The sequence below is a fragment of the Triticum dicoccoides genome, chromosome 5B (genome assembly GCF_002162155.2).
Source record: "Triticum dicoccoides isolate Atlit2015 ecotype Zavitan chromosome 5B, WEW_v2.0, whole genome shotgun sequence".
Taxonomy (NCBI): domain Eukaryota; kingdom Viridiplantae; phylum Streptophyta; class Magnoliopsida; order Poales; family Poaceae; genus Triticum; species Triticum dicoccoides.
Genome location: NC_041389.1, coordinates 176,838,167 through 176,860,694, shown reverse-complemented (window position 1 = coordinate 176,860,694; position 22,528 = coordinate 176,838,167). Strand labels below are relative to the sequence as shown.

The 22,528-nt window shown below is 44.7% G+C and overlaps 1 protein-coding gene across 1 annotated transcript; it reads left to right on the top strand.

Moving 5' to 3' along the window:
• The first annotated feature begins 13,292 nt into the window (after positions 1-13,292).
• Positions 13,293-22,095, top strand: LOC119308006 (NAD(P)H-quinone oxidoreductase subunit U, chloroplastic-like). Its single transcript, XM_037584120.1, has 5 exons — positions 13,293-13,647; positions 14,260-14,321; positions 14,763-14,852; positions 14,946-15,080; positions 21,856-22,095. Exons 1-5 carry the CDS (start codon positions 13,347-13,349, stop codon positions 21,952-21,954), a joined length of 687 nt encoding a protein of 228 aa, XP_037440017.1. The 5' UTR covers positions 13,293-13,346; the 3' UTR covers positions 21,955-22,095.
• Positions 22,096-22,528: the final 433 nt, after the last annotated feature.

The window sequence follows — 22,528 nt, the reverse complement described above, 5'->3', positions numbered from 1 at the left end:
GCCCGAAACCAATGGACCCTCTCGACTTCTTATTCACCCTAGTTCTCCGTCCAGGAGTTGCAAGTAGTTTCTGGTGTTTGTAGCCTACTGGAGGCCGTGGACAGCGCTGACCGTAGGGGTGGGCTGTGATGCGGTAGGTACGTGGCCGGGTGTACCGAATACCCGTTAGGTATCTCGGGAACCCTGTTCACATCGTTCGGGGCCGTATGGGAAACCTCGGCCGGACTCCCTGCGGATGGAACCTGAATAAGCGATAAACCTGGACTGGAGGCTTAGGTGATTAGGTAGGTCGTGGCCGACACCCACGTTGGGCTTCCGCTTGAAGGTTGCCGAGTACATGTCGTGTAAACGACGGTAAGTGGTGAGAGCGTGTATGAAGAAGTACCCCCTGCAGGGTTAACATGATCTATTCGAATAGCCGCGTCCGCGGTAAAGGACTACTTGGTTGCCTATACAGTTCATAGACAAGTAAATGGAAACTACTAAAAGCCTCAAGATAAGTGTGAGTGCCGAGGATGGCTCCTCCGTAGGAGGACGGAGGTGGATCCTCGGTAGTGTATTGAAGTGGTGAATAGTGGACTCGTGTGCGCAAAACTATTTCAAGTTGAAGTATCGTAGGATAGCCTAGCCAAGAGTCAAAGCTGGCTTGCTGCAATAACTCCACCAACCCTTCTTGATACTATGCATATATGTAGGATCTGATGTAAGTCTTGCTGAGTACCTTTGTACTCATGTTGCTATAATCTACATTTTTACAGAAGACGCTGCAACCCCTTCTGATGGGTTCTATGTAGACGTTGACATCAACGAGTAGGCTAAAGACCCAGGTGGTGACCCTGAGCTTGTGAAGGACCACATAGTATAGCCAGAGACTTTCCAAGCCTCTTTTATTTTACTAGTTGTCTGTACTCAGACAAGTTACTTCCGCTGCTGGCTTGTATGATTGTATGACTTGTATGTTGGGTTGTGAGACCCGTACCTTTGTGTGTATGTTATGTATGGCTCACTGAGCCCTAAATAAAGTACTTGTGTCGTAGAGTCATGTTGTGATGCTTCATTGTATTTGCACATATCGAGCATATTGTGTGTATGACTGAAATGCTTGGTATGTGTGGGATCTGACTATCTAGTTGTTTATCTTTAGTAGCCTCTCTTACCGGGAAATGTCTCCTAGTGTTACCGCTGAGCCATGGTAGCTTGCTACTGCTCTGGAACACTTAGGCTGGCCGGCATGTGTCCTTCTTCGTTCCTGTGTCTGTCCCTTCGGGGAAATGTCACGCTTTGAGTACCGGAGTCCTGTTAGCCCGCTACAGCCCGGTTTACCGGAGTCCTGCTAGCCCAGTGCTACAGCCCGGACCCACTTGCTGATGACCGACACGTTCGAAGCTGGGTCATGGATGCCTGTCCCTGTAAGTCTGTGCCACTTTGGGTTTACGACTAGTCATGTCAGCCCGGGCTCCTTATCATATGGATGCTAGCGACACTATCATATACGTGAGCCAAAAGGCGCAAACGGTCCCGGGCAAAGGTAAGGCGACACCCGTGGGGATACCGTGCGTGAGGCCGCAAAGTGATATGAGGTGTTACCGGCTAGATCGATGTGACATCGAGTCGGGGTCCTGACAAGAAGTGAATCGCATTTCTTTTTTTCGCTTCCGTAACATTTTTTTTGCACTTACGGGATGAACATCACACGGCCGATCGCACTGCTTTTAGAATGAAAACCGCACTGCATCGGACGGGCAAGTGAGCTGCATAATTTCTTTTATCGGACGTTATTTTTCTCATACGAGTTTTTGTTGTCTTTTTTCAACTTTCTTTTATGGACGAGAGTGCACCGCAAAGACAAGGGCAAGTGAGCCGCAATATATATCAAAGTGTACCGCATTACCATCTTGTTGTTTCACTAATTTTTTTGCATTTTCATGTTGGGGGCAAGTGAACAGCGTCACTCTAAAAGATAGACCACATCCAAGGACCAAACGCACTGCAAAATGAACCACACACATTTTTTGTTTTCTTTTTAATTTTAAAAATTCTTCCGCACTTCAAGGACGAGGCGACTGAACCACACCGTTTTTTGCCTATTTTTTTCTTATCCACCGTCATGTTTTTTGCTAAATGTAGTGAACCACAAGACTCCTCGAAGTGGGATGCATCCATCCTTTTTTTTCTCTTGAAAAGTGACCAATTTTAATGCTTTTTGAAATGAACTTCTTAACAAATATTTTTTATACAAAATACATCTTATCCCAACTACATACATTCGATAGACACACAAAAAACCACAAACAACAACACCTATAATGGTGCTTGACTTGACTGATTTCCCTAGGAAATCTGTCGGATGATTTGTAGCAGTCGCCCTTCTAAAATGCAATGAACCCCACGTATTAACATAGCGAGAATGCAAATACTTTGTGCCGCCGAACCGCACGCACTCGCCGCATTGCACGCACGTGATTGCTTGAACTACATGGAGGTGTTGCCCATGCACTATACCAGCAAGCGAGCTACAAAACAAACTTTCAGCGAGCTGTAAAATAAACTTCAATGAGCTGCAAAGAGGGCCCCCTCGCCCTGGGCAACCGGAGCCGTTGACAACCTGGACCCGTAATCCATCCACTCCAGCGTCATTGAGGAGCCTGCGACAATGGCAAGGAGCTCACCGCACTTCTTACATCGGCACTGCCACTGGACTACACGAACGCGTGCACCGCACTGCATGACACATGCCGGAGACCGTGAGGGCTCACCCTCAATGAACTGCATCAACACACTGGAAAATATACTCAACGGGAGCTTCTAAACAACACTGCACCCAATTCACTTATCAGTTTTTCTGAAAAACATTAGAAAAAATAAAATAAACAATAGCAACTTTGTCGACAAATATATTTAGAAATGTGGCTATAGCAGGGCGCATTGGACTTGGGCATATGGATGCGATCCAGTAAAAAGACTAGACACAGGTTAGTCGTCGCTAGCATGTATTTAATTAGCAGCGGTCAATGAACAAGAACCGACAAGGAAGCAGCAATTCAGCAAACACCTAAGCTGCACGCACGCATGAATGGATCAAGCATAGAAATGAAACTGGGGGAGGGATGCGTATCAATGAATCACCTCTGGTCTCCGCAAGTGAATAGACAACACTTCATGCAGGGGGACGGTTCATTAACGCTGCTATCCGTCCTGCAGGGTCGGGGATGCCGGGATCCGGCGATGGCAGAGACCCCGATGCAGGCCATGACAGGGATAGGGGAGGGGCAGAAGAAAGAAATATTAATGGAGTTGGCCACTGGAGAGCCACGCCATGCCACCACCATGGGAGAGGACAACAAGGAGGACCAAGGAGGCGGCCCCGAGCGCCATCCCTCTCCCACTCATGCTCTCAGAATAGGCTAGGCGGGGGATGGAGGAGGTCAATGGATCCAGGGCATCTTCGGCGGATCTTGGGGCGGATGGGTGCCCGATGCACCTCTGGTGACAGTCGGCGGCGGTAGATCCGGCCTGATCCAGCGTGGTCTCCCCCTCCTTCCCATGGATGGATCTGGTGGCGGGCTCGTAGGAGAATGCTGGAGTGGATCCCGGCGGCAACGACGCGGGGCAAGGAGGCGTCGTGGCGGCGCGAGGGTAGGAGGCGGCACTGGGGAAGGAGGCGGGGCGGCGGCGCGAGGGTAGGAGGCGGCGCTGGGGAAGGAGGCGGGGCGACGCCGCGGGGGTAGGAGGCGCAGCGGTGGTGCAGTGGTAGGAGGCGACGAGGCAGGGATGGGGAGTGGGCGACCTGAAGCGGGGGTTCGTGGGGGACATGGTGGTCGTGGGAGAGAAGGAGGATTTGGTGGATAAGAAGATAAGGTGGGATAGTGTATTTTTATGCACGCGCAGTTCGCTCGGTGTAGTTTGTAGCTACGGGGCAGTTCGATAGTGTTAGCAGAATAAGCGTGTTTGATGTGTAGACTAAGGTCTTGAGGGGTGTTATCATAATAGACCCACCCTATATATATATATATATATATATATATATATATATATTCAAATGAAGAACAACCACGGAAAGAGTGAAGACAAAGCAAAGTTGAAGAATTTGAAAAACTGAGGAATTTCAAAAACGAAGAAAAACTCAAATTTGAAGATTTTCAACTTTGGTTGCCGGCGTAACCCACCGTATAAGAAAGCTGATTTCAGACACTACGTACAATTGTCGTAGGGCTCTGAGAATCAATTTCTTCATTAATTCTTCACACTTAGAGGGTTACTCTTCATTGATTGAAGAAAAGCGTTACTTTGTGTGTTGCACATCTAAGTCATCAAGTCAGCATAAGTGTTAGGATGTGTGTCCTTTTCAGAGAACATTCGAAGATTCTAGGATATTTAGCTCACACCGCAACTTGCTAAATCTCTTCTCATCCAAGGGCTTAGTGAAGATATCGGCCAGCTGATCTTCAGTGCTTGCGTGGTCGATGGAGATGTCGCCCTTCAACACATGATCACGAAGAAAATGATGACGAATCTGGATGTGCTTTGTCTTCGAGTGCTGAACTGGGTTATGAGAAATCTTGATAGCGCTCTCATTGTCACAGTAGAGAGGCACATTCTTCACATTGATGCCATAGTCCTTGAGTGTTTGCTTCATCCATAGTAATTGAGCACAGCACGATCCTGCAGCAATGTACTCAGCTTCTGTAGTGGAGAGTGATACGCAGTTATGTTTCTTCGAGGACCAACAAACCAAAGATCGTCCGAGGAAATGGCATGTGCCTGACGTTGACTTGCGGTCCACACGATCACCAGCATAGTCAGAGTCTGAATATCCAATGAGATCAAATGAGGAGCCCCTGGGATACCATAATCCAAGTGTTGGTTTGTGAGCTAGATATCGAAGAATATGCTTCACAACCTTATGGTGTGATTCCTTCGGTGTAGCTTGAAATCGGGCACACATGCAAACACGAAGCATAATATCCGGCATAGATGCACAGAGGTACAATAAAGAGCCAATCATGGAGCGGTATACCTTTTGATCGAAGTCTTTACCATTTTCATCAGTGCATAGATGGCCATTTGTGGGCATTAGAATTTTGACCCCTTTGCAATCTTGCATGCCGAATTTCCTCAATACATCTTTGAGGTATTTCTCCTGAGATATGAATATGCCATTGCGCTATTGACGAATTTGAAGACCTAAAAAGAATTTCAATTCTCCCATCATAGACATTTGATATTCTTCACTCATCATATAGGCAAATTCATCACTGTAACGTTGGTCAGTACAGCCAAAAATGATATCATCAACATAAATTTGGCACACAAACAATTCACCATCATAAGATTTAGTGAAAAGAGTTGGGTCGAGTGAACCGGATTTGAAGCCTTTCTTCGTGAGGAATTCCTTCAAAGTATCATACCACGCCCGAGGGGCCTGCTTGAGGCCATACAGGGCCTTATTGAGTCTGAAGACTTTGTCAGGATGCTTTGGATCTTCAAAACCTGGGGGTTGAGCAACATATACTTCTTCCTCAAGCTTACCATTGAGGAATGCACTTTTCACATCCATTTGTTGTAAGATAATATCATGATGGTTAGCATAAGCAAGTAATATGCGAATAGCCTCAAGTCTAGCAACAGGTGCAAAAGTTTCATCGAAATCAATTCCTTCAACCTGTGTGTAGCCTTGAGCTACAAGTCGTGCCTTATTCCTCACCATAAGGCCATTTTCATCTTGCTTGTTGCAGAAGATCCACTTTGTGCCAATGATGTTGTGCTTGCGAGGATCTGGATGTTTGACCAGTTCCCAGACGTTGTTGAGCTCAAACTGATGTAATTCTTCTTGCATAGCTTGAATCCACTCAGGCTCCAAAAATGCTTCTACCTTAGTGGGATCTGTGATAGAGACAAAAGCAAAGTGCCCACAAAAGTTAGACAAATGTGAAGCTTTTGAGCGTGTGAGAGGACCTGGTGCTTCAGTGTCATCGATGATCTTCTTGACTTGCACTTCATTTGCAATGCGAGGATGAGCGGGTTGTCTTCAAGGAATTTGATCCACATTTTCTTCAGGAGCATTTTCCTCAGCACCATTTTCTTCAGGTGCGCCAGCTCAACGTTCTTCACGTTCTGGAATGAATTCTTCAGCAGATTCTTCGGTAGGAATGACATCCTCAGTATCCTTGAACTTGATAGATTTCTCAGGTCTTGGTTCATCTAACACAAAAGGTAGGTGCTCTCTTTGCGAGCCATTAGTTTCATCGAATCACACATCTACAGTTTCAACAACCTTGGGGAGAACGTTGTTGAAGACTTTTTAGGTGTGCGAGTCCTTTCCGTAACCAAGCATAAAACCCTCATGCGCTTTCGGTGCAAATTTAGAATTGTGATGAGGATCTCTAATCCAACATTTAGCACCGAAGACTTTGAAGTAACTCACATTGGGTTTCTTGTCAGTGAGGAGTTCATAAGCAGTCTTCTTAAAGAATTTGTGAAGATATACTCTGTTGATGATGTGGCACTCAGTATCAATTGCCTCAATCCAGAAATGATGAGGTGTCTTGTATTCATTAAGCATAGTGCGAGCCATCTCAACAAGAGTTCTGTTCTTGCGCTCCACGACGCCATTCTGCTGAGGAGTATAGGGAGCAGATAACTCATGAGTAATACCAAGTTCATCAAGATAGTCATCAAGACCGGAATTCTTGAACTCAGTCCCATTGTCACTTTTGATGTGCTTGATCTTCACACCAAAGTTGGTTGAAGCCCTCGAGTAAAATCGTTTGAAGACTTCCTACACCTCATGTTTGTAAGTGACAATGTGCACCCATGTGTAACGAGAATAATCATCAACAATAACAAAGCCATATAGAGATGCATCATTTGTAACAGCAGAATAATGATTAGGACCAAAGAGATCCATGTGAAGCAATTCAAATGGTTGAGTGGTAGTCATGATAGTCTTCGCTGGATGCTTGGCCTTTGTCATCTTTCCAGCTTCACAGGCTCCGCATAAGTGATCCTTGAGGAATTTGACATTCTCAATGCCAATGACATGCTTTTTCTTCGCAAGCGTGTGCAAATTCCTCATGCCAGCATGACCAAGTCGTCGATGCCATAGCCAGCCTTCTGAAGCTTTTGCAAGTAGGCATACGGCCGGTTGCGGTACTGTAGAGAAATCAGCAATGTACAAGTCTCCTCTCGTAAAGCCTTCGAAGACTTTGGAATTGTCAGCTTCCATGATCACAACACACCGATATTTGCCAAATACAACAACCATATCGAGATCACAAAGCATTGAGACAGACATGAGGTTGTATCCTAAGGACTCGACAAGCATGACTTTGTCCATGTGTCGATCCTTTGAGATCGCAACCTTACCTAGACCCAATACCTGACTTTTTCCTTTGTCAGCGAAGATGATATGCTTCAGATGCGATGGTGATAAAGGAGAATCCATCAATATATTCTTGTCACCACTCATGTGATTCGTACATCCACTATCGAAGACCCACTCATTTTCTTTGGGTTGATCATCCTGCAGATGAATTAGTGCAACTTACGAACTCATATACTTCATCAGTGAAGAATATGACATCAATATCATCAGATCAATTTCATCAAGCAATAGAACAGATAAAACAGTATGAGGACGTGAGACATGAAGGTTCATTTCTTCATGATTAGCCTGCGTCCTTTCAGGCAATGTTCAGGTCTCCAGCAAATTCTTCAGACGTTTTAAGCACGTCTGGAGACCTGACCCTGCATAAGAGATTAGTTCTTTTTCTTCACCACCCACATCTGAAGGGGTGGCAAAGAATTCATCACTCTGCGAGCACCATATGAGAAAGGTGGCATAGAAGCCAGTCAACTTCGTTTCACTTAAGAGGGGTTAGGATAAGCATATGAATAAGCAGAGAAATTCTTCGAGGACTTATGAACATAATGATTAGAAGAATAATGCTCATATTCATAGCCCTTAGCTCTACCCTGCGAAACAGAGGGGTTAGCACGATGATGATCATATGAGGACTTTGATCCATTTGAGGAATTTGATCCACGTGAGGAATTTGGTCCGTATGAGGACTTGGATCCATATGAAGAATTTGGTCCATATGAAGAATTTGATCTGGAGTTCCTATTCTTCATAGGTGGTGTCATGAGTACATTCACCTGAAGACTTTCAAGGCAACTTTTGGGAACCCAGATTTTCTTCATAGGGAAACCGTTCCTGTAGTTAGTGCCAACATATCTAGCAAATACTTCATCATTCTGATTTTTGAACAGTTTATAGTTGGAGTCAAATGACTCATCAGAAGAATGAGGAGATTCACATGAAAAGCCAGATAAATTGGATGGATCAACTTGAGGTCCCTTTGCAGCAACCCATGAGGGTTTGGGGTACTGCTCAGGCTTCCAATATGTTCCATCAGCATTGAGTTTCCTCTCAAAGGTAATACCCTCTTTCCTAGGGTTCCTGTTGAGGATCTGCTTTTTAAGCACATCACAAAGAGTCTGATGCCCTTTGAGGCCTTTATACATGCCTGTCATGTACAATTCCTTCAGCCCCACATCATCAGTGATACTAGCAATGTCCTCAGATGAGGAATTAGTGATAGCAGAGACAAGTGAAGAGTTTGTAGCATTAGAAGCATTTGAACATTCAGGTCAAGAATTAGCAGTTTCACGTTCAATGCACTTCAGACATGGAGGAACAAATTCTTCCTGAGTAGTGCTGATTTGTTGAGCAAGTAATGAATCGCACTCCTTTTGAAGATCTTCATAACTCACCCTTAGCTTCTCAAGATCTTGCTTTCTTTGAAGAAATTCATAAGAAAGCTTCTCGTGAACAGATAAGAGAGTGTTATGATGACCTTGAAGGGTGTCAAACTTGGACTGAAGTCTCTGAATACTCTCAGCCAAAGCTTTTGACTGATCCATTTCTTCACCCAACATATCATCGCTCTTATTTAGCATGTATTGAACTATTTTCCAAAGCTCTTTGTTGTTTAGTGGCAGGGGAAGCAAGTTTGACATAGGTGGGTCCAAATTCATCTCCAGATTCATCATCACTGGACTCGGATAGGTAGCATTCGGTTACCTTAGCACTTTTTGCCATAAGGCATGGTGAAGAAGATGATGATTCTGGTTCGAATGTCATTGCATTGAGAGATTCCTTGTAATCCTCAAACCAAGGATCATGACGTGTTCGATGACCTTCATAGACCTCAGAGAGCCGGTCCCAGATTAGCTTTGCGTGATTGAGATGCATGAAGTTCCTGAACTGATTTTGGGACAAACAGGAGCAGATGACATCCTTCGCTGTGAGGTTAAGTAGAGTGTACTTGTGAATGTCATCATCCTCCGCCATCTTGCATAGATCGGTAAGACCAATCTCAGTGACGGTCCACAGTTTGCTGTCCATAGCCATGAGTCGCTTCTTCATCATGGCCTTCCACCGAGGATGCTCATGACCGTCAAAGATGGGGCAGGATACATTCCTCATTCCTGCAGTCAACATAACTAAAACTCCAGGCGGTTAAACCAAAATCACACAGAACAAGGGAGTACCTTGCTCTGATACCAATTGAAAGTGCGTTATATCGACTAGAGGGGGGGTGAATAGACGATTTTTATGAATTCTTCACTAAGGAATTTGCTGGTGAGGAAATTCCTAAATGAAGAACTACTTGCAGCGAAATAAGTACTCAAAAATAAGCATAGCAGAACACAAGCATAGTCATCATGATGAAATGAAGACAAGCACAGAGTACAGAAAGCGTAAGCACAGGATAACACGGGATGAAGACGGACAGACTGAAGAAATCAAATTGAGGAAATTGAGAAAGTCTTCAAACAGATATGAACAAGCACACAACAACTGAAATGAGAAATGAAAGAGTTGAGGAAATAGAACCAGTAAGCTTGGTGAAGACAATGATTTGGTAGACCAGTTCCAACTGATGTCTTAGTTATACGTCTGGTTGGAGCGGCTAGGTATTTAAATCTGAGGACACACAATCCTCACCGTATTCTCCTTGAGCTAAAGTCACACAGACCTCGCCCAATCACTCGTGGTAAGTCTTCAGGTGACTTCCAAACCTTCACAGACTAGGTCACTCGGCGATCCACAATTCCTCTTGGATACTCTAGACCATGACGCCTAACCGTCTGGAAGAAGCACAGTCTTCAAAGGTAATAAGCATCGGATCCACGCAGGATCAATCTCTTCAGTGATGCTCAATCACTTTGGGTTGTAGGTGTGTTGGGTTTGGGTTTTCCTCACTTGATGATTTTCGCTCAAAGTCCTCGGAGGATGGGATGCTCTCAAATGACAAGTGTCAGTTTCTCTCGGAGCAACCAACTAGCTAGTGGTTATAGGGGGCGGCTATTTATAGCCTAGGGAGCAGCCCCACATGATAAGACATAAATGCCCTTCGTGATATGACCGTTACGTGGGTAGATATTTTGGGACAGTTGGCGCATAGCACAACAACGGTCAGAATTTTGACTCTCAAATTCCTCAGGGCTACCATGTTCCTCACTGTGTAGGCAATCCGCACTGGCGAATTCCTAACTCCTCAGTCAGAACAAATTCCTCAGGGACCAGAAGAACTTCGTCTCTGTCACTGAAGAATATGACTGAACTGTATGAGATTTCCAATGGCTTCACTCGAAGGGATTGGTAGGTGTAGGATTTTGAGTTAAGCATCACTTGAAATTTTTTCCTTAGTATTTCCTTGACCCCTTTTAACAGTACGGTTTTTCCTATGACTCGAGAAAGAGAAAATGAAACTACGAAAACAAAAGTCTTCACGCTTCATGTTCCTCGAATGATTGCCAAGTCTTCAAGGTCACACCAATTTCTTCACTTTCAAAGTCTTCAGAAAGTCTTTAGAAATCCGAAGTCTTCAGTTGAAGAACTTCATTTTTAGGGGTCGACTTTCTTTGTAAATATCAAACTCCTCATAAACTTATAGACCTGTGTACACTCACAAACGCATCAGTCCCTTAACCTATAAGTCTTCAATACACCAAAATCACTAAGGGGCACTAGATGCACTTACAGCTAGGAGGTCGCTGGGAAGGCTAGTTCTTAGTCTTTTCGAGTGAGGGTCCTACTGCTAGGTTCGTCCAGTTTGGTGTTACATTGGTCAGCAAGTGGTCATATCTACCTAACACACTACCCTGATAAAGGCTGGGTGTAAAGTAACACAACACAATCATAGTCATTGGCATATGAAAGAAACTCTTTTAAATAGTTAGCCTCACTTTTTGGTTGCATTTGGTTTTTGCGCCAAGTAAGCAATGGACGAGAAGTCATCTGGGCGGACTTTGATGCCACGAAGAAAACGTGGGCGGGGGAGGACGCGGTGGGCAGCCATGGAAGAGGACCTAGTGTGAGCCGACTGCTGATGGGATCCCAGGCCCTTCTACTTGATGTCTGAGTCCGCTCGCAGTAAAGAGTTTCTGGTAGCCCGCAAGAAGTGCAAGGTGTCCATAGAAGAACTTCGAGGGTGACGTTGCCATGGTTGAGAAGGAAAGCGATGCCACATGGCCGGAAGTTTCTATAGATGAGGTGGTTCGGGTCGATGTTAGTTGTATCTATGTCACAGTGCTTCCGTTTGGCAGTTACCTATGCTTTTGCTTATTCACAACTAGACCATGATGACACACATTGTCACGCCTGTAATATAAAGATGGGAATTTCCGCAAATTACAGTTTTCAGTTACATGAAACATGTAAGCTACTAACTAAATTGTCTGCCATTTCGAATTTGAAGGCAACAATCAAACTTAGTGGATTAACAGAACAAACCATTGATACTTGTTCTTATGAGGATGATACCATGAAACATATAGCTTCATCTGTAACATAAGCCACGGAATTCATACCTTGCCGCCTATGTGGGTTTGTGTCAAATGAATGATAGAGATACTTCTAAAAATTATTAAGGTACAATGTGTCAAACTGGATATGCATGCATATAGAAGTGGCAAAATGCAGTTTTGCTAACGGCACACATGAAGGCAACTATTTTGCTGATTCTTCAAATGGTTTGGTATCTCTAGGGTTACTATCATACAAAGTTGTCGGTACACCAGTAAAGAAAAATAGAATGGAATACAATTAACATGAATAATAGTCTCCCGCAAAAAGAACATGATTAATAGTAATGCTTCTGTATTTATGTACGAAGCAAAAAAGAAAGAGGTTCTGGTATTCACTCGTGGGGCATTAAAAATGCTAGTCATCTTTTTGCCTTTAGTCCTATCTCCTATTTATGTTTCCATTCACTTTCTTCACGGTTTGATGAAATGGGGCCACTTTCATGCTGCATCTTATTCCCTCCGTAAAGAGATATAAAATTATTTAGTTTGCTACTTTAGTTATCTAAACGATCATATATTTCTTTATGGAGGAAAAAAAATCTGCAAACAATATAATGGGACAAATGATATCTGATAAAATAAGAGGACCATACGTAGCTTCTCCTCAATATCTACAATTGCTAAAGTGGTTTTGTAGATACCATTATCTAATCGGCGCATGATCCAGGCATGGCCTATGCAAACGAGCTCCCGGTGTATATCCGCCCAAACTTTCTCAACACGGTGTGCTGGGATCATAAAGGGTGTAATGCATGAACATTGGAGATAAGGGTGTAGTAGGCAGCAATAGTCAAGTTTAGCCTCATGATTATTTTCACAATTTCAAAATAAGAAAAGGCTGAAGCATGAAAACAAAAAACTAGAGTCATTCACCTGCTCAAGCGAACGGCTTTTATGTTGTTAAAGAAAGCCACTCACAACGATAATTATTATCTTTCATTAGTAAATATACAAGACAAATATAGGCGTAGTATAAACATAATCATTTGCATGCAATTCAAGAAAAACAACCTTCAAATAGTTTCAAAATCTGGGGTAGCATTTGGGTTTTTCTTTTTGCGGATCATTCATAAAACATGTTGTTCACAAGTTGCTTGTCTTTTTGGTTGCAGTTGGTATTTGTGCGGTTGGCAAGCTTTAATGATTAGATTTGGATCCTTTTCTCAAGCAGTGGTTTTTTGATTTTCTCATAATCCTGGTGTGACTTTTATTATGTTTGAGGTGCTTTATATTTTTTATAAAATTTATAATTGATTTTTCTTCCGACAAAAATAAAGAACGTACTAGACAAACTTGAAAGCCGTCCGTAAAAAAAGAGGAGAAATACCTCCGTCAGAAAAAAGGAGATTTTTTTTGAATTGGAAAAAAACAGGAGAAACTCGAAAGCCGATAAAGAATGGAAAAGCTAAAAAACTTCTACTTCCATCCCCAGTTCCCTTATCTCCCGCGCTCCTCTTCCTCCACTCCCCATGGCTGCCGTTGGCGTCACCTCCCCGGCGGCACCGGCCACCGTATCCGCCGCCGTATGTTCCTCGTCGACGCGCCGCCGAGTACATCTTGTCCCTACCCGATTCTTCGCAGCAGCGTCGTTCCGCCGGCGATGTGCGGCTGCGGCCGACGGCGGGGCCGCGGCCTCTGAGGACCTGGCTGCGGCAGCGGATGGGTATCCCGACGCTGGAACTGACGTCGCCGGCGGCGCTGCCACTTCCACGCGGCCTCCCTACTCGCTCATCTCCGCCGCCAACGTGCAGAAGGCGATGCGCGGCCTTGGTGCGCGTTTCTTGTTTGATTTATACGGTTATATACAACGCCTACTAATGCCAATGTTTCTGGCTAATCTCTCGTAAGCTTTTAATATTGGACCTCACATCTCAAATTTTGCGATTTGATGTAGACACGATTGAAACACAGGAAAAGTTAAAATGAACGAATAATTGTTTAACATTAGCTAAATTTCTGTTATTGTTTAGCACATTTAAGTGTCATTTATTTTAGTGTTCTAGTTGTGCTCATGTAATTGCACTCATTTAGCACTCGATCTAGTAAATCTGGATATATGGTGTGTAGCTTTGTTTGCCCCCTTTACAATTGGGAGCAACTGTGCCTTGATAATAAACCAAATTAACGGCATAACCTTGTTGATGTTTCCTATATGTCAAAACTTAATCGTTCAATATAGTCACAATCGTGTGCCTTCAGGAATTCAGGCGCTGTTTGGATGCAAGGATAGTTCCTAATTCCAGTAGGACATGAATTATTTTCTGTGGTTTCTGCATTTAAATTACTATGGTTTTCGCAGGAATAGTTGAGGCTGAGGATACCATGTATAGTTTGTCTGTTGGAAAACTATTCTTATATAAGGGCAACTTTCCATACTTGCAGCAATTACAGATGCTGATCACTATGGGAGGCTTGGAATTACCAGATTAGCGTCAACCGATGAGGTACAGAGGAATTTCTGATAAGTGGATCTCATTACAATGACATGTGGAATGTACCTGGTAGATGCAAACTTGCAACGAGTATGACAACCTTTTCCTTGTACAAAATTACGTGGTACCGAACAAGACTAAGCACTAGCTGACTCCAGTGCAGCCAGCATACTTCAACCATGCTTGAGTAGCCTACACTCCTCTGTTTTCCTAACTGGATCATGGTGTGTTACATTCTCAGTATGTTATTTCTTAAGCAAGAAACTTCGTGATTTTGCTGAAGTTGCAACAAGTTTACATTTACCATTGCATTGACCACATGCTTTGCTTCAACTCAAGTGTGGATTAATATATGTTGGCCTCCTTATTCACGTATAACTCGTAATAAGATCGTAACTGCACTTTGTGAAGTCTTGCCAACCCAGCATCACCTGATTTTAACCTTGAAATCAGGTCAAAGCTGCATATGAGAAACGGTGTGAACAACTAAATAAGCAAGGACTGGAAGAAGAGGAAATCAGCAAGGAACATGACCTATTGAAGGTTTTGAGCCACTATTAAGAGTCTGAATGCTTTTCTCCATCCATTACAAATTTACAATTTCCAATAATTCTTAATATACCTGCACCACTGCAGGAATCTTTTACCATATTATCAACCGAGGAAGAGAGAAGATTATATGATTGGAGCTTGGAGAGAAATGGGCAGCCTGAGCGATATGTTTGGCCTTTTGAAGTTGACCCCATGGAGTTGGCACCAGATCCTCCTAAGGTCAGCATCAGCCCATAGCAGAATAGATGGTTTCTGCTGAGTAAATAGGCAATTTTCCGACTAATTTAATCCATAAGTATATGACCAGCATGGCATTGACATGATGAACGACATATTGATACTGATCTAAACAAGCACGTACTACGCAAACAATAAACAAATCTACACATGATGCTAGTACTGCTAATACAGAAATAATCAGGAGAGGGATAAACGCGTTATACCCTCCAGTAGGCCATGTAGAAGCCGCGGCGCCGGTGACAGCAGCAGCGGCATCCTCGGCGGCCTTCTTGTCGACTTCAACTTTCTCCTTCTCGGCGGCGGCACGTTCGGCGTCGGTGGACATGGTGATGATGAGGGCGACGCGGACGTAGAGGAAGTAGATGAACAGCGAGCAGTCGCGTAGTCGCTTTCCAAAAACCTATTCGCCTCTCTCCCGTGCAGGAACCAGAGAGACAGGGTTTCGGAGACCTGCTCTCCCGTCGACCGTGTACGCGGCGGACGGGATGAAGTCACCAGCGGCAGTAGCAGCAAAGGAACGACGGTGGGCGGTTTGCGTGGAGAAGATGTGATCTGATCGTGGCGGCTAGGGTTAGGAGACACCGCACACTTATATAGGCGCAGCCGCGTGGAGAGACGTGGGCTCGACCCACATCCGAGTCCGTGACAGCCCATGATCCGACGTCTCAGATCGTGGCCCAGCTGTCAGAAACTCTCCGTAAGAGACTGGCAAAAATAAGCGCGTAGGTGTGAGCTCGGCTTGGCTCATTCCCGCAACCCGCGGCGCGTCGTGACTTGACGAGGCGAGGCGTGGTGTGGCGAGGCGGGCGGTGGAGGAGGAGCGCGCGAGGGCCTCTTCTCTTCTCAAGATCCAATAGCATGTAGAAGAGCCACCCTTATAAGGAGGTCCAACTCCTCTTCCACTTTCGGGGTGGGACTAAACTTCCCACCTCCACCTAGTGCCAATAAACCCACATGGGCCCTTAGAGATTTTTCAGAAATTGCTATATGGGCTTAAGGCCTATCTCAAATTTCAGTCCCCCACCAGATCTCGAGGGTCCATTGTGTCCTCTGTTCCAATTGTTGTTTCGATATACTAGTGTTTCAGTGAAGACCTGTTAAGGTTGAGCTTCACCTAGAGCAAGTAGCTATACTCCTTCACAACTGAACAATGGACTATGCCTTGAATTGTCAGTTTGGCGTAAAGAATCTTTACAACATGTCTTACTAGTACTAAGCTGCCGAAGGCTGACCCCTCAGGTGGAGCATATAAGTCACACTCCTGGCCTATTCATGAGCTTACTAGAGATCACCCCAATCTCATAGACTGTGACCAGCAGTCAGGCTCATATAGGTGTGTTCCTTCAAAGATCGCTTTGTAGGATAGCATCTTGCTTACATAAGCCTCGGAACACATTAAGACAATAGTCACCCTTCCATACAGTATTGAGAGTATTGCATCTCCAACGGAGTGGGTTAGTATAGGTACTCTCCTTAGTTCTCCACTGGCTTGTTTTCCCAGTTCCTACTTCACGGGATCTCCGATCACATAGGTTAGGTTACCACCATGGCAACTCATGCGGGTCTCATACCCATCTCCCTCGATGCACTATCTATCACAACACGTGATAGCCCTTTTGTAAAGGGATCTGCCAGATTCTTAGCCGTATGGACATACTCCAACGCTATCACTCCGGAGTTTCTTAATTTTCTGACAGCTTTTAATCTCATTCTTATGTGTTTGTTGGACTTCATGTTGTCCTTTGAACTCTTCACCTTGGTGATGACAGTCTGATTGTCACAGTTCATAAGGATAGTCGGAACCGGTTTATCAACCAATGGCAAGTCCATCAAAAGATCTCGAAGCCATCCTGCTTCGACACCAGATGTGTCTAAAGCTGTTAATTCTGGCTCCATTGTCGATCTCGTTAAGATCGTTAGCTTGCAAGACTTCCAGGAAGCAGCGCCACCTCCAAGAGTAAACATATACCCAGTTGTGGCCTTCATCTCATCAGCATCAGAGATCCAATTCGCATCACTATACCCTTCAAGTACCGACAGGTATCCGGTATAGTGAAGTCCGTAGTTCATAGTACCTTTCAGATAGCGCATAACTCTCTCAATAGCATGCCAATGTACATCACCCGGATTGGAAACAAACCGGCTCAGTTTGCTCACAGCAAACGCGATGTCAGGCCTCCTTGCGCTTGCTAGGTACATGAGTGAACCAATGATTTGAGAGTATCTCAGTTGATCCTTAGCCGTGCCTTCGAACTTTCGGACCAACACACTAGGATCATATGGTGTTTGAGATGGTTTGCAGTCCGAATATCCAAAACGGCTCAACACCTTCTCAACATAATGGGATTGCAGAAGTGTGATCCTACCTCATTATCTCTCAGCAGCTTGATGTTCAAGATAACATCAGCCACACCAAGGTCCTTCATCTCAAAGTTCTGAGACAGAAACGACTTGACCTCCTCAATGACTTTGAGGTTGGTTCCGAATATCAGTATGTCATCAACATACAAGCACAGTATGACTCCTTCGCCCCCACTATGGCGATAGTATACACATTTGTCAGCTTCATTAACAACAAAGCCAACAGATGTCAGAGTTGTATTAAACTTATCATGCCATTGCTTAGGTGCTTGCTTCAGGCCATATAAAGATTTCAGCAACCTACACACCTTTCTTTCCTGACCATCTATCACAAAGCCATCTGGCTGTTGCATGTAGATTTCCTCGTTTAGCTCTCCATTCAGAAAAGCCGTCTTAACATCCATCTGGTGGACGAGAAGACCGTGCGAGGCCGCCAACAAGAGTAATACTCGAATGGTGGTCAGTATAGCCACATGTGAATAAGTATCGAAGAAATCTTCCTCTTCTTTGTGGTCATAGCCCTTGGCCACAAGCCTAGCCTTGTACTTTTCAATCGTACCATCGGGTCTAAGCTTCTTCTTGAACACCCACTTACATCCCAATGGTTTGCAACCATAGGGACGCTCAATGATTTCCCATGTCCCGTTAGCCATGATGGAATCCATCTCGCTACGGACCGCATCCTTCCAGTAGTCATCTTCTAGAGAGGCATACGCTTTTGAAATAGAAGTGGGAGTATCATCCACGAGGTACATCAAGAAATCATCACCAAAGGTCTTTGCAGTCCTTTGTCTCTTTGCCCCTACCAAGGGTTTCTTCGTCATCCTCCTCAGGATTTTTATCATGTGTTCGTTCATAATATTTCATAGGAATGGCAGGCTCAGGAGTCTCCTCAGATTCCTGTCTAGAAGTGCTTTGCATATCTCTCATAGGAAAAATATCCCCGAAGAATGTAGCATCCTTAGACTCCATAATTGTACCGACCTTCTGGTCAGGTATCTTAGATTTCACTACTAGAAATCTATAGCCAACGTTGTTCTTAGCGTAGCCCAAATTAACGCAGTCCACAGTCTTGGGTCCAAGCTTACGCTTTTTGGGGATCGACACATTGACTTTCGCCAAACAGCCCCAAGTACGCAAGTACGAGAGTGTTGTCCTTCTCTTTGCCCATTTCTCATAGGGAGTGATCTCATTATCCTTTGTCGGAACTTTATTCAGGACATGACATGCCATCAATATAGCCTCCCCCCACCATGCCTTGGATAAACCCGATGTATCTAACATGGCGTTAACCAGATCAGTTAGAGTACGGTTTTTCCGCTCGGCAACCCCGTTTGACTAGGGAGAATAGGGAGGCGTCCTCTCGTGAATAATGCCGTGTTCCGCACAAAAGGAATCAAACTCACTCGAGAAGTACTCTCCACCACGATCTGACCGGACTCGTTTAATTTTCTTTTCAAGTTGATTCTCAACTTTTGCCTTATAGATTTTAAAGTAGTGTAGAGCCTCATCTTTAGTATTTAACAGATATACATAGCAATATCTAGTGGAATCATCTATCAATGTCATGAAGTATTTCTTTCCACCTTTAGTCAACACGCCATTCATCTCATAAAGATCAGAATGTATGAGTTCTAGTGGTGCCAAGTGTCTCTTCTCCGCAACCTTGTGAGGCTGGCGAGGTTGGTTAGCTTGCACACATGAAAGGCAATTAGAACCTTTGGCTGAAGTGAAACTCGGGATTAAATCCAACTTAGCTAGCCGCGTCATAACACCGAAACTTATGTGACAAAGACGTGAATGCCAAACTTCAGATTCATTAACACTCGAATGAATATGGTTCACAACTTTATTATAGAAATCTGCGAGGGAAAGGCATCCCTCCGCTCGCATAACCTTTTCCAACAAATAGTCCATACTTAGTAACAACTAATTTATTAGACTCGAATACCAACTTAAACCCTTCTTTACATAGATGGCGGGGACATGCTGCACGTTCTTCAGCTGCACGATCCTTCCCGAAGTAAACTTCAGATCGACTATGCCAACACCATAAACAGAAGCACTCACGCCATTCCCCATCAATACGGACCCGTGGCCTGTGACCTGGTAAGAAGAGAACAATGAAATGTCAGTGCACATGTGTCCACCCACCAATCGGTAGGCTGAAACATAGAAAAACAGTAAATAAATTACCGTATCCAGATGCACTATTCTCATTGTTGCCCACAATCATGTTGACGGACTTGGAGTCCTGTCCTGACTTCTTAAACTTGTTTGGGCACTTGTTGGCCCAATGTTCAACCGAACCACAAGTGAAGCAGCCCTTCTTCTTGTTCTTCTTGAAGGTCTTCTTACCCTTCTTCTTGAAGTCGGTTTTCTGTTGGACACCGTTCTTTCCCTTGGGCTTGTGGGAGTTGAAGTTCCTCTGGTAGACCATGTTGGCAACAGAAGTCCCTTCGGCCCCTTTTCCGTGCGAGTCCTTTGCCCTCGAATTCTGCTCAACACTCAGATGGCCAATGACATCCTCCACAGAGAATTCGCGCATCTGATGTTTCAGAGTGGTGGCAAAGTTCCTCCAGGAATTAGGGAGCTTATCAATTATGCAGCCCGCGACAAACTTGCCCGGTAACTCGCACTTCAGAAGCCCAAGCTCCTTAACAATGCATATTATCTCATGAGCCTGCTCCAGTACAGGACGGTTCTCAACCATCTTGTAATCGTGGAACTGCTCTATAATATACATCTCGCCCCCTGCATCGGCGGCCCCGAACTTAGATTCGAGCGCCTCCCACGAGTCCTTGGCGACATGCACATGTAAATATGCGTCGACCAATTTATCTCCGATCACGCTAAGAACTGCTCCGAGAAACACAGTGGTTGCCTCCCTGAACGCCTTCTCTTGTTCAGGAGCAATCGTCCCCGTGGACACACCGGTGACCCAGAACACGTTCATAGCCGTGAGCCATAAAGTGGTCTTTGTCTGCCAACGCTTAAAATACGTACCGGTAAACTTATCCGGTTTCAGTGCTGTGGCAAAGCCACTTGCCGAAAAATTCCTACACATAATAGGTTTTCGGATTGATGAGTAAATAGGCAATTTTCCGACTAATTTAATCCATAAGTATATGACTAGCATGGCATTGGCATGATGAACGACATACTGATACTGATCTAAACAACCACGTACTACGCAAACAGTAGACAAATCTACACATGATGCTAGTACTGCTAATACAGAAATAATCAGGAGAGGGATAAACGCGTTATACCCTCCAGTAGGCCATGCAGAAGCCGCGACGGCGGTGACAACAGCAGCGGCATCCTCGGCGGCCTTCTTGTCGGCTTCAACTTTCTCCTTCTCGGCGGCGACACGTTCGGCGTCGGTGGGCATGGCGATGATGAGGGCGACGCAGACGTAGAGGAAGTAGACGAACAACGAGCAATCGCGTAGTCGCTTTCCAAAAACCTATTCGCCTCTCTCGCGTGCAGGAACTGGAGAGACGGGGTTTCGGAGACCTGCTCTCCCGTCGACCATGTACGCGGCGGACGGTATGGAGTCACCGGCGGCAGTAGCAGCAAAGGAACGACGGTGGGCGGTTTGCGTGGAGCAGATGTGATCTGATCGTGGCGGCTAGGGTTAGGAGACACCGCGTGGAGAGACATGGGCTCGACCCACGTCCGAGTCCGTGACAGCCCACGATCCAACGTCTCAGATCGTGGCCCAGCTGTCAGAAACTCTCGGTAAGTGACTAGCAAAAATAAGCGCGTAGGTGTGAGCTTGGCTCGGCTCATTCCCGTGGCGTGGCGAGGCGAGGCAGGCGGCGGAGGAGCGCGTGAGGGCCTCTTCTCTTTTCAAGCTCCAATAGCATGTAGAAGAGTCACCCTTATAAGGAGGTCCAACTCCTCTTCCACTTTCGGGGTGGGACTAAACTTCCCGCCTCCACCTAGTGCCAATAAACCCACATGGGCCTTTAGAGATTTTTCAGAAATTGCTATATGGGCTTAAGGCCATCTCAAATTTTAGCAGTTTCTAGATGAATGCTCAGCACTTAACATTTTACTAGTTGAATGATGAGCAAGCTCATCAACATACTCCAAGCTGATGATCATTAGGAAGTGTTACCTTTAAAAACAACTAAACTGTCCATATTAAACTGAAGAAAGAAGCATAGGAGTCATATGTACTGAGCTCATAAAATCCAAACTCCGTAGGTAGAACTTGAAAGTTGAAACTCTAGGAGCTGTTTTCTACTTGATAAACGGGAAACCTTATTAGAATCCTTGGGCGGAAATTGTGTGTTTCAGCTACTAACATAAATTTCCTATATTTATGTATGTCGCTTTGGTTATGAAAAGGTATTGAGTTGTTTGTACTTAATTGATGAAACAGGAACCGGAAGATGAGTTTCCTACAAAGCTTGTCGGCTACTTCTTGTTGACATGGTTCATAATTTCTGTAGCCTGCTCGCTGATTCTCAACAGATCATGAAGTTCTCCGTAAACAAAGATGAATCATAATTCAACAGTGTTTTTCTAAATTAGTCAAAGTACATAACTGCACAGTTTGTACAGATCAATTATATGAACCTTTAATTAATTATTCACATGGGCTACCCTGAGTTGTTGACTATGTACTGCACATGATTAGAACAATAGTCTCTATACTCCTGTAGCGCATTTTAGGGAGTGCCGGACACACATTTAGGAGCAATAGTTCCAGATGTTTTATGTTTGCACAAAATGTCAAAATATCGCAGTGCGTAGACCAGTTACAGAAATCTATGTATTAATTGTAAATTATGTCGTGACAAGATAGCCAACTGTTCTTAGGGAAAGAGAAAGGCTGCAATAGGTATATAAGAACCTGAAAAAGGAGTCCTAATATCCTCCATACACACTTATGTCCTTATAGTATTTTTTAGAGAATATACTTTTGCGCCACTTTATAAATAAAGTCAAACGGCTAGACGATACAGAGTGACAAGGAGCCAAATTACAGACTGTCGGGCCCGTGGGACTGGGGTACCCAGGCCTGTCTGCCTGCGGCCCAGTGCGCGGCGCCA

Coding starts and splice junctions, on each gene's coding strand:
- LOC119308006 (XM_037584120.1), top strand. CDS start 13,347: ATGGCTGCCGTTGGCGTCACCTCCCCGGCGGCACCGGCCACCGTATCC. Junction 14,322..14,762: donor GATTAGCGTCAACCGATGAG/GTACAGAGGAAT, acceptor CCTTGAAATCAG/GTCAAAGCTGCATATGAGAA. Junction 14,853..14,945: donor AGGAACATGACCTATTGAAG/GTTTTGAGCCAC, acceptor GCACCACTGCAG/GAATCTTTTACCATATTATC.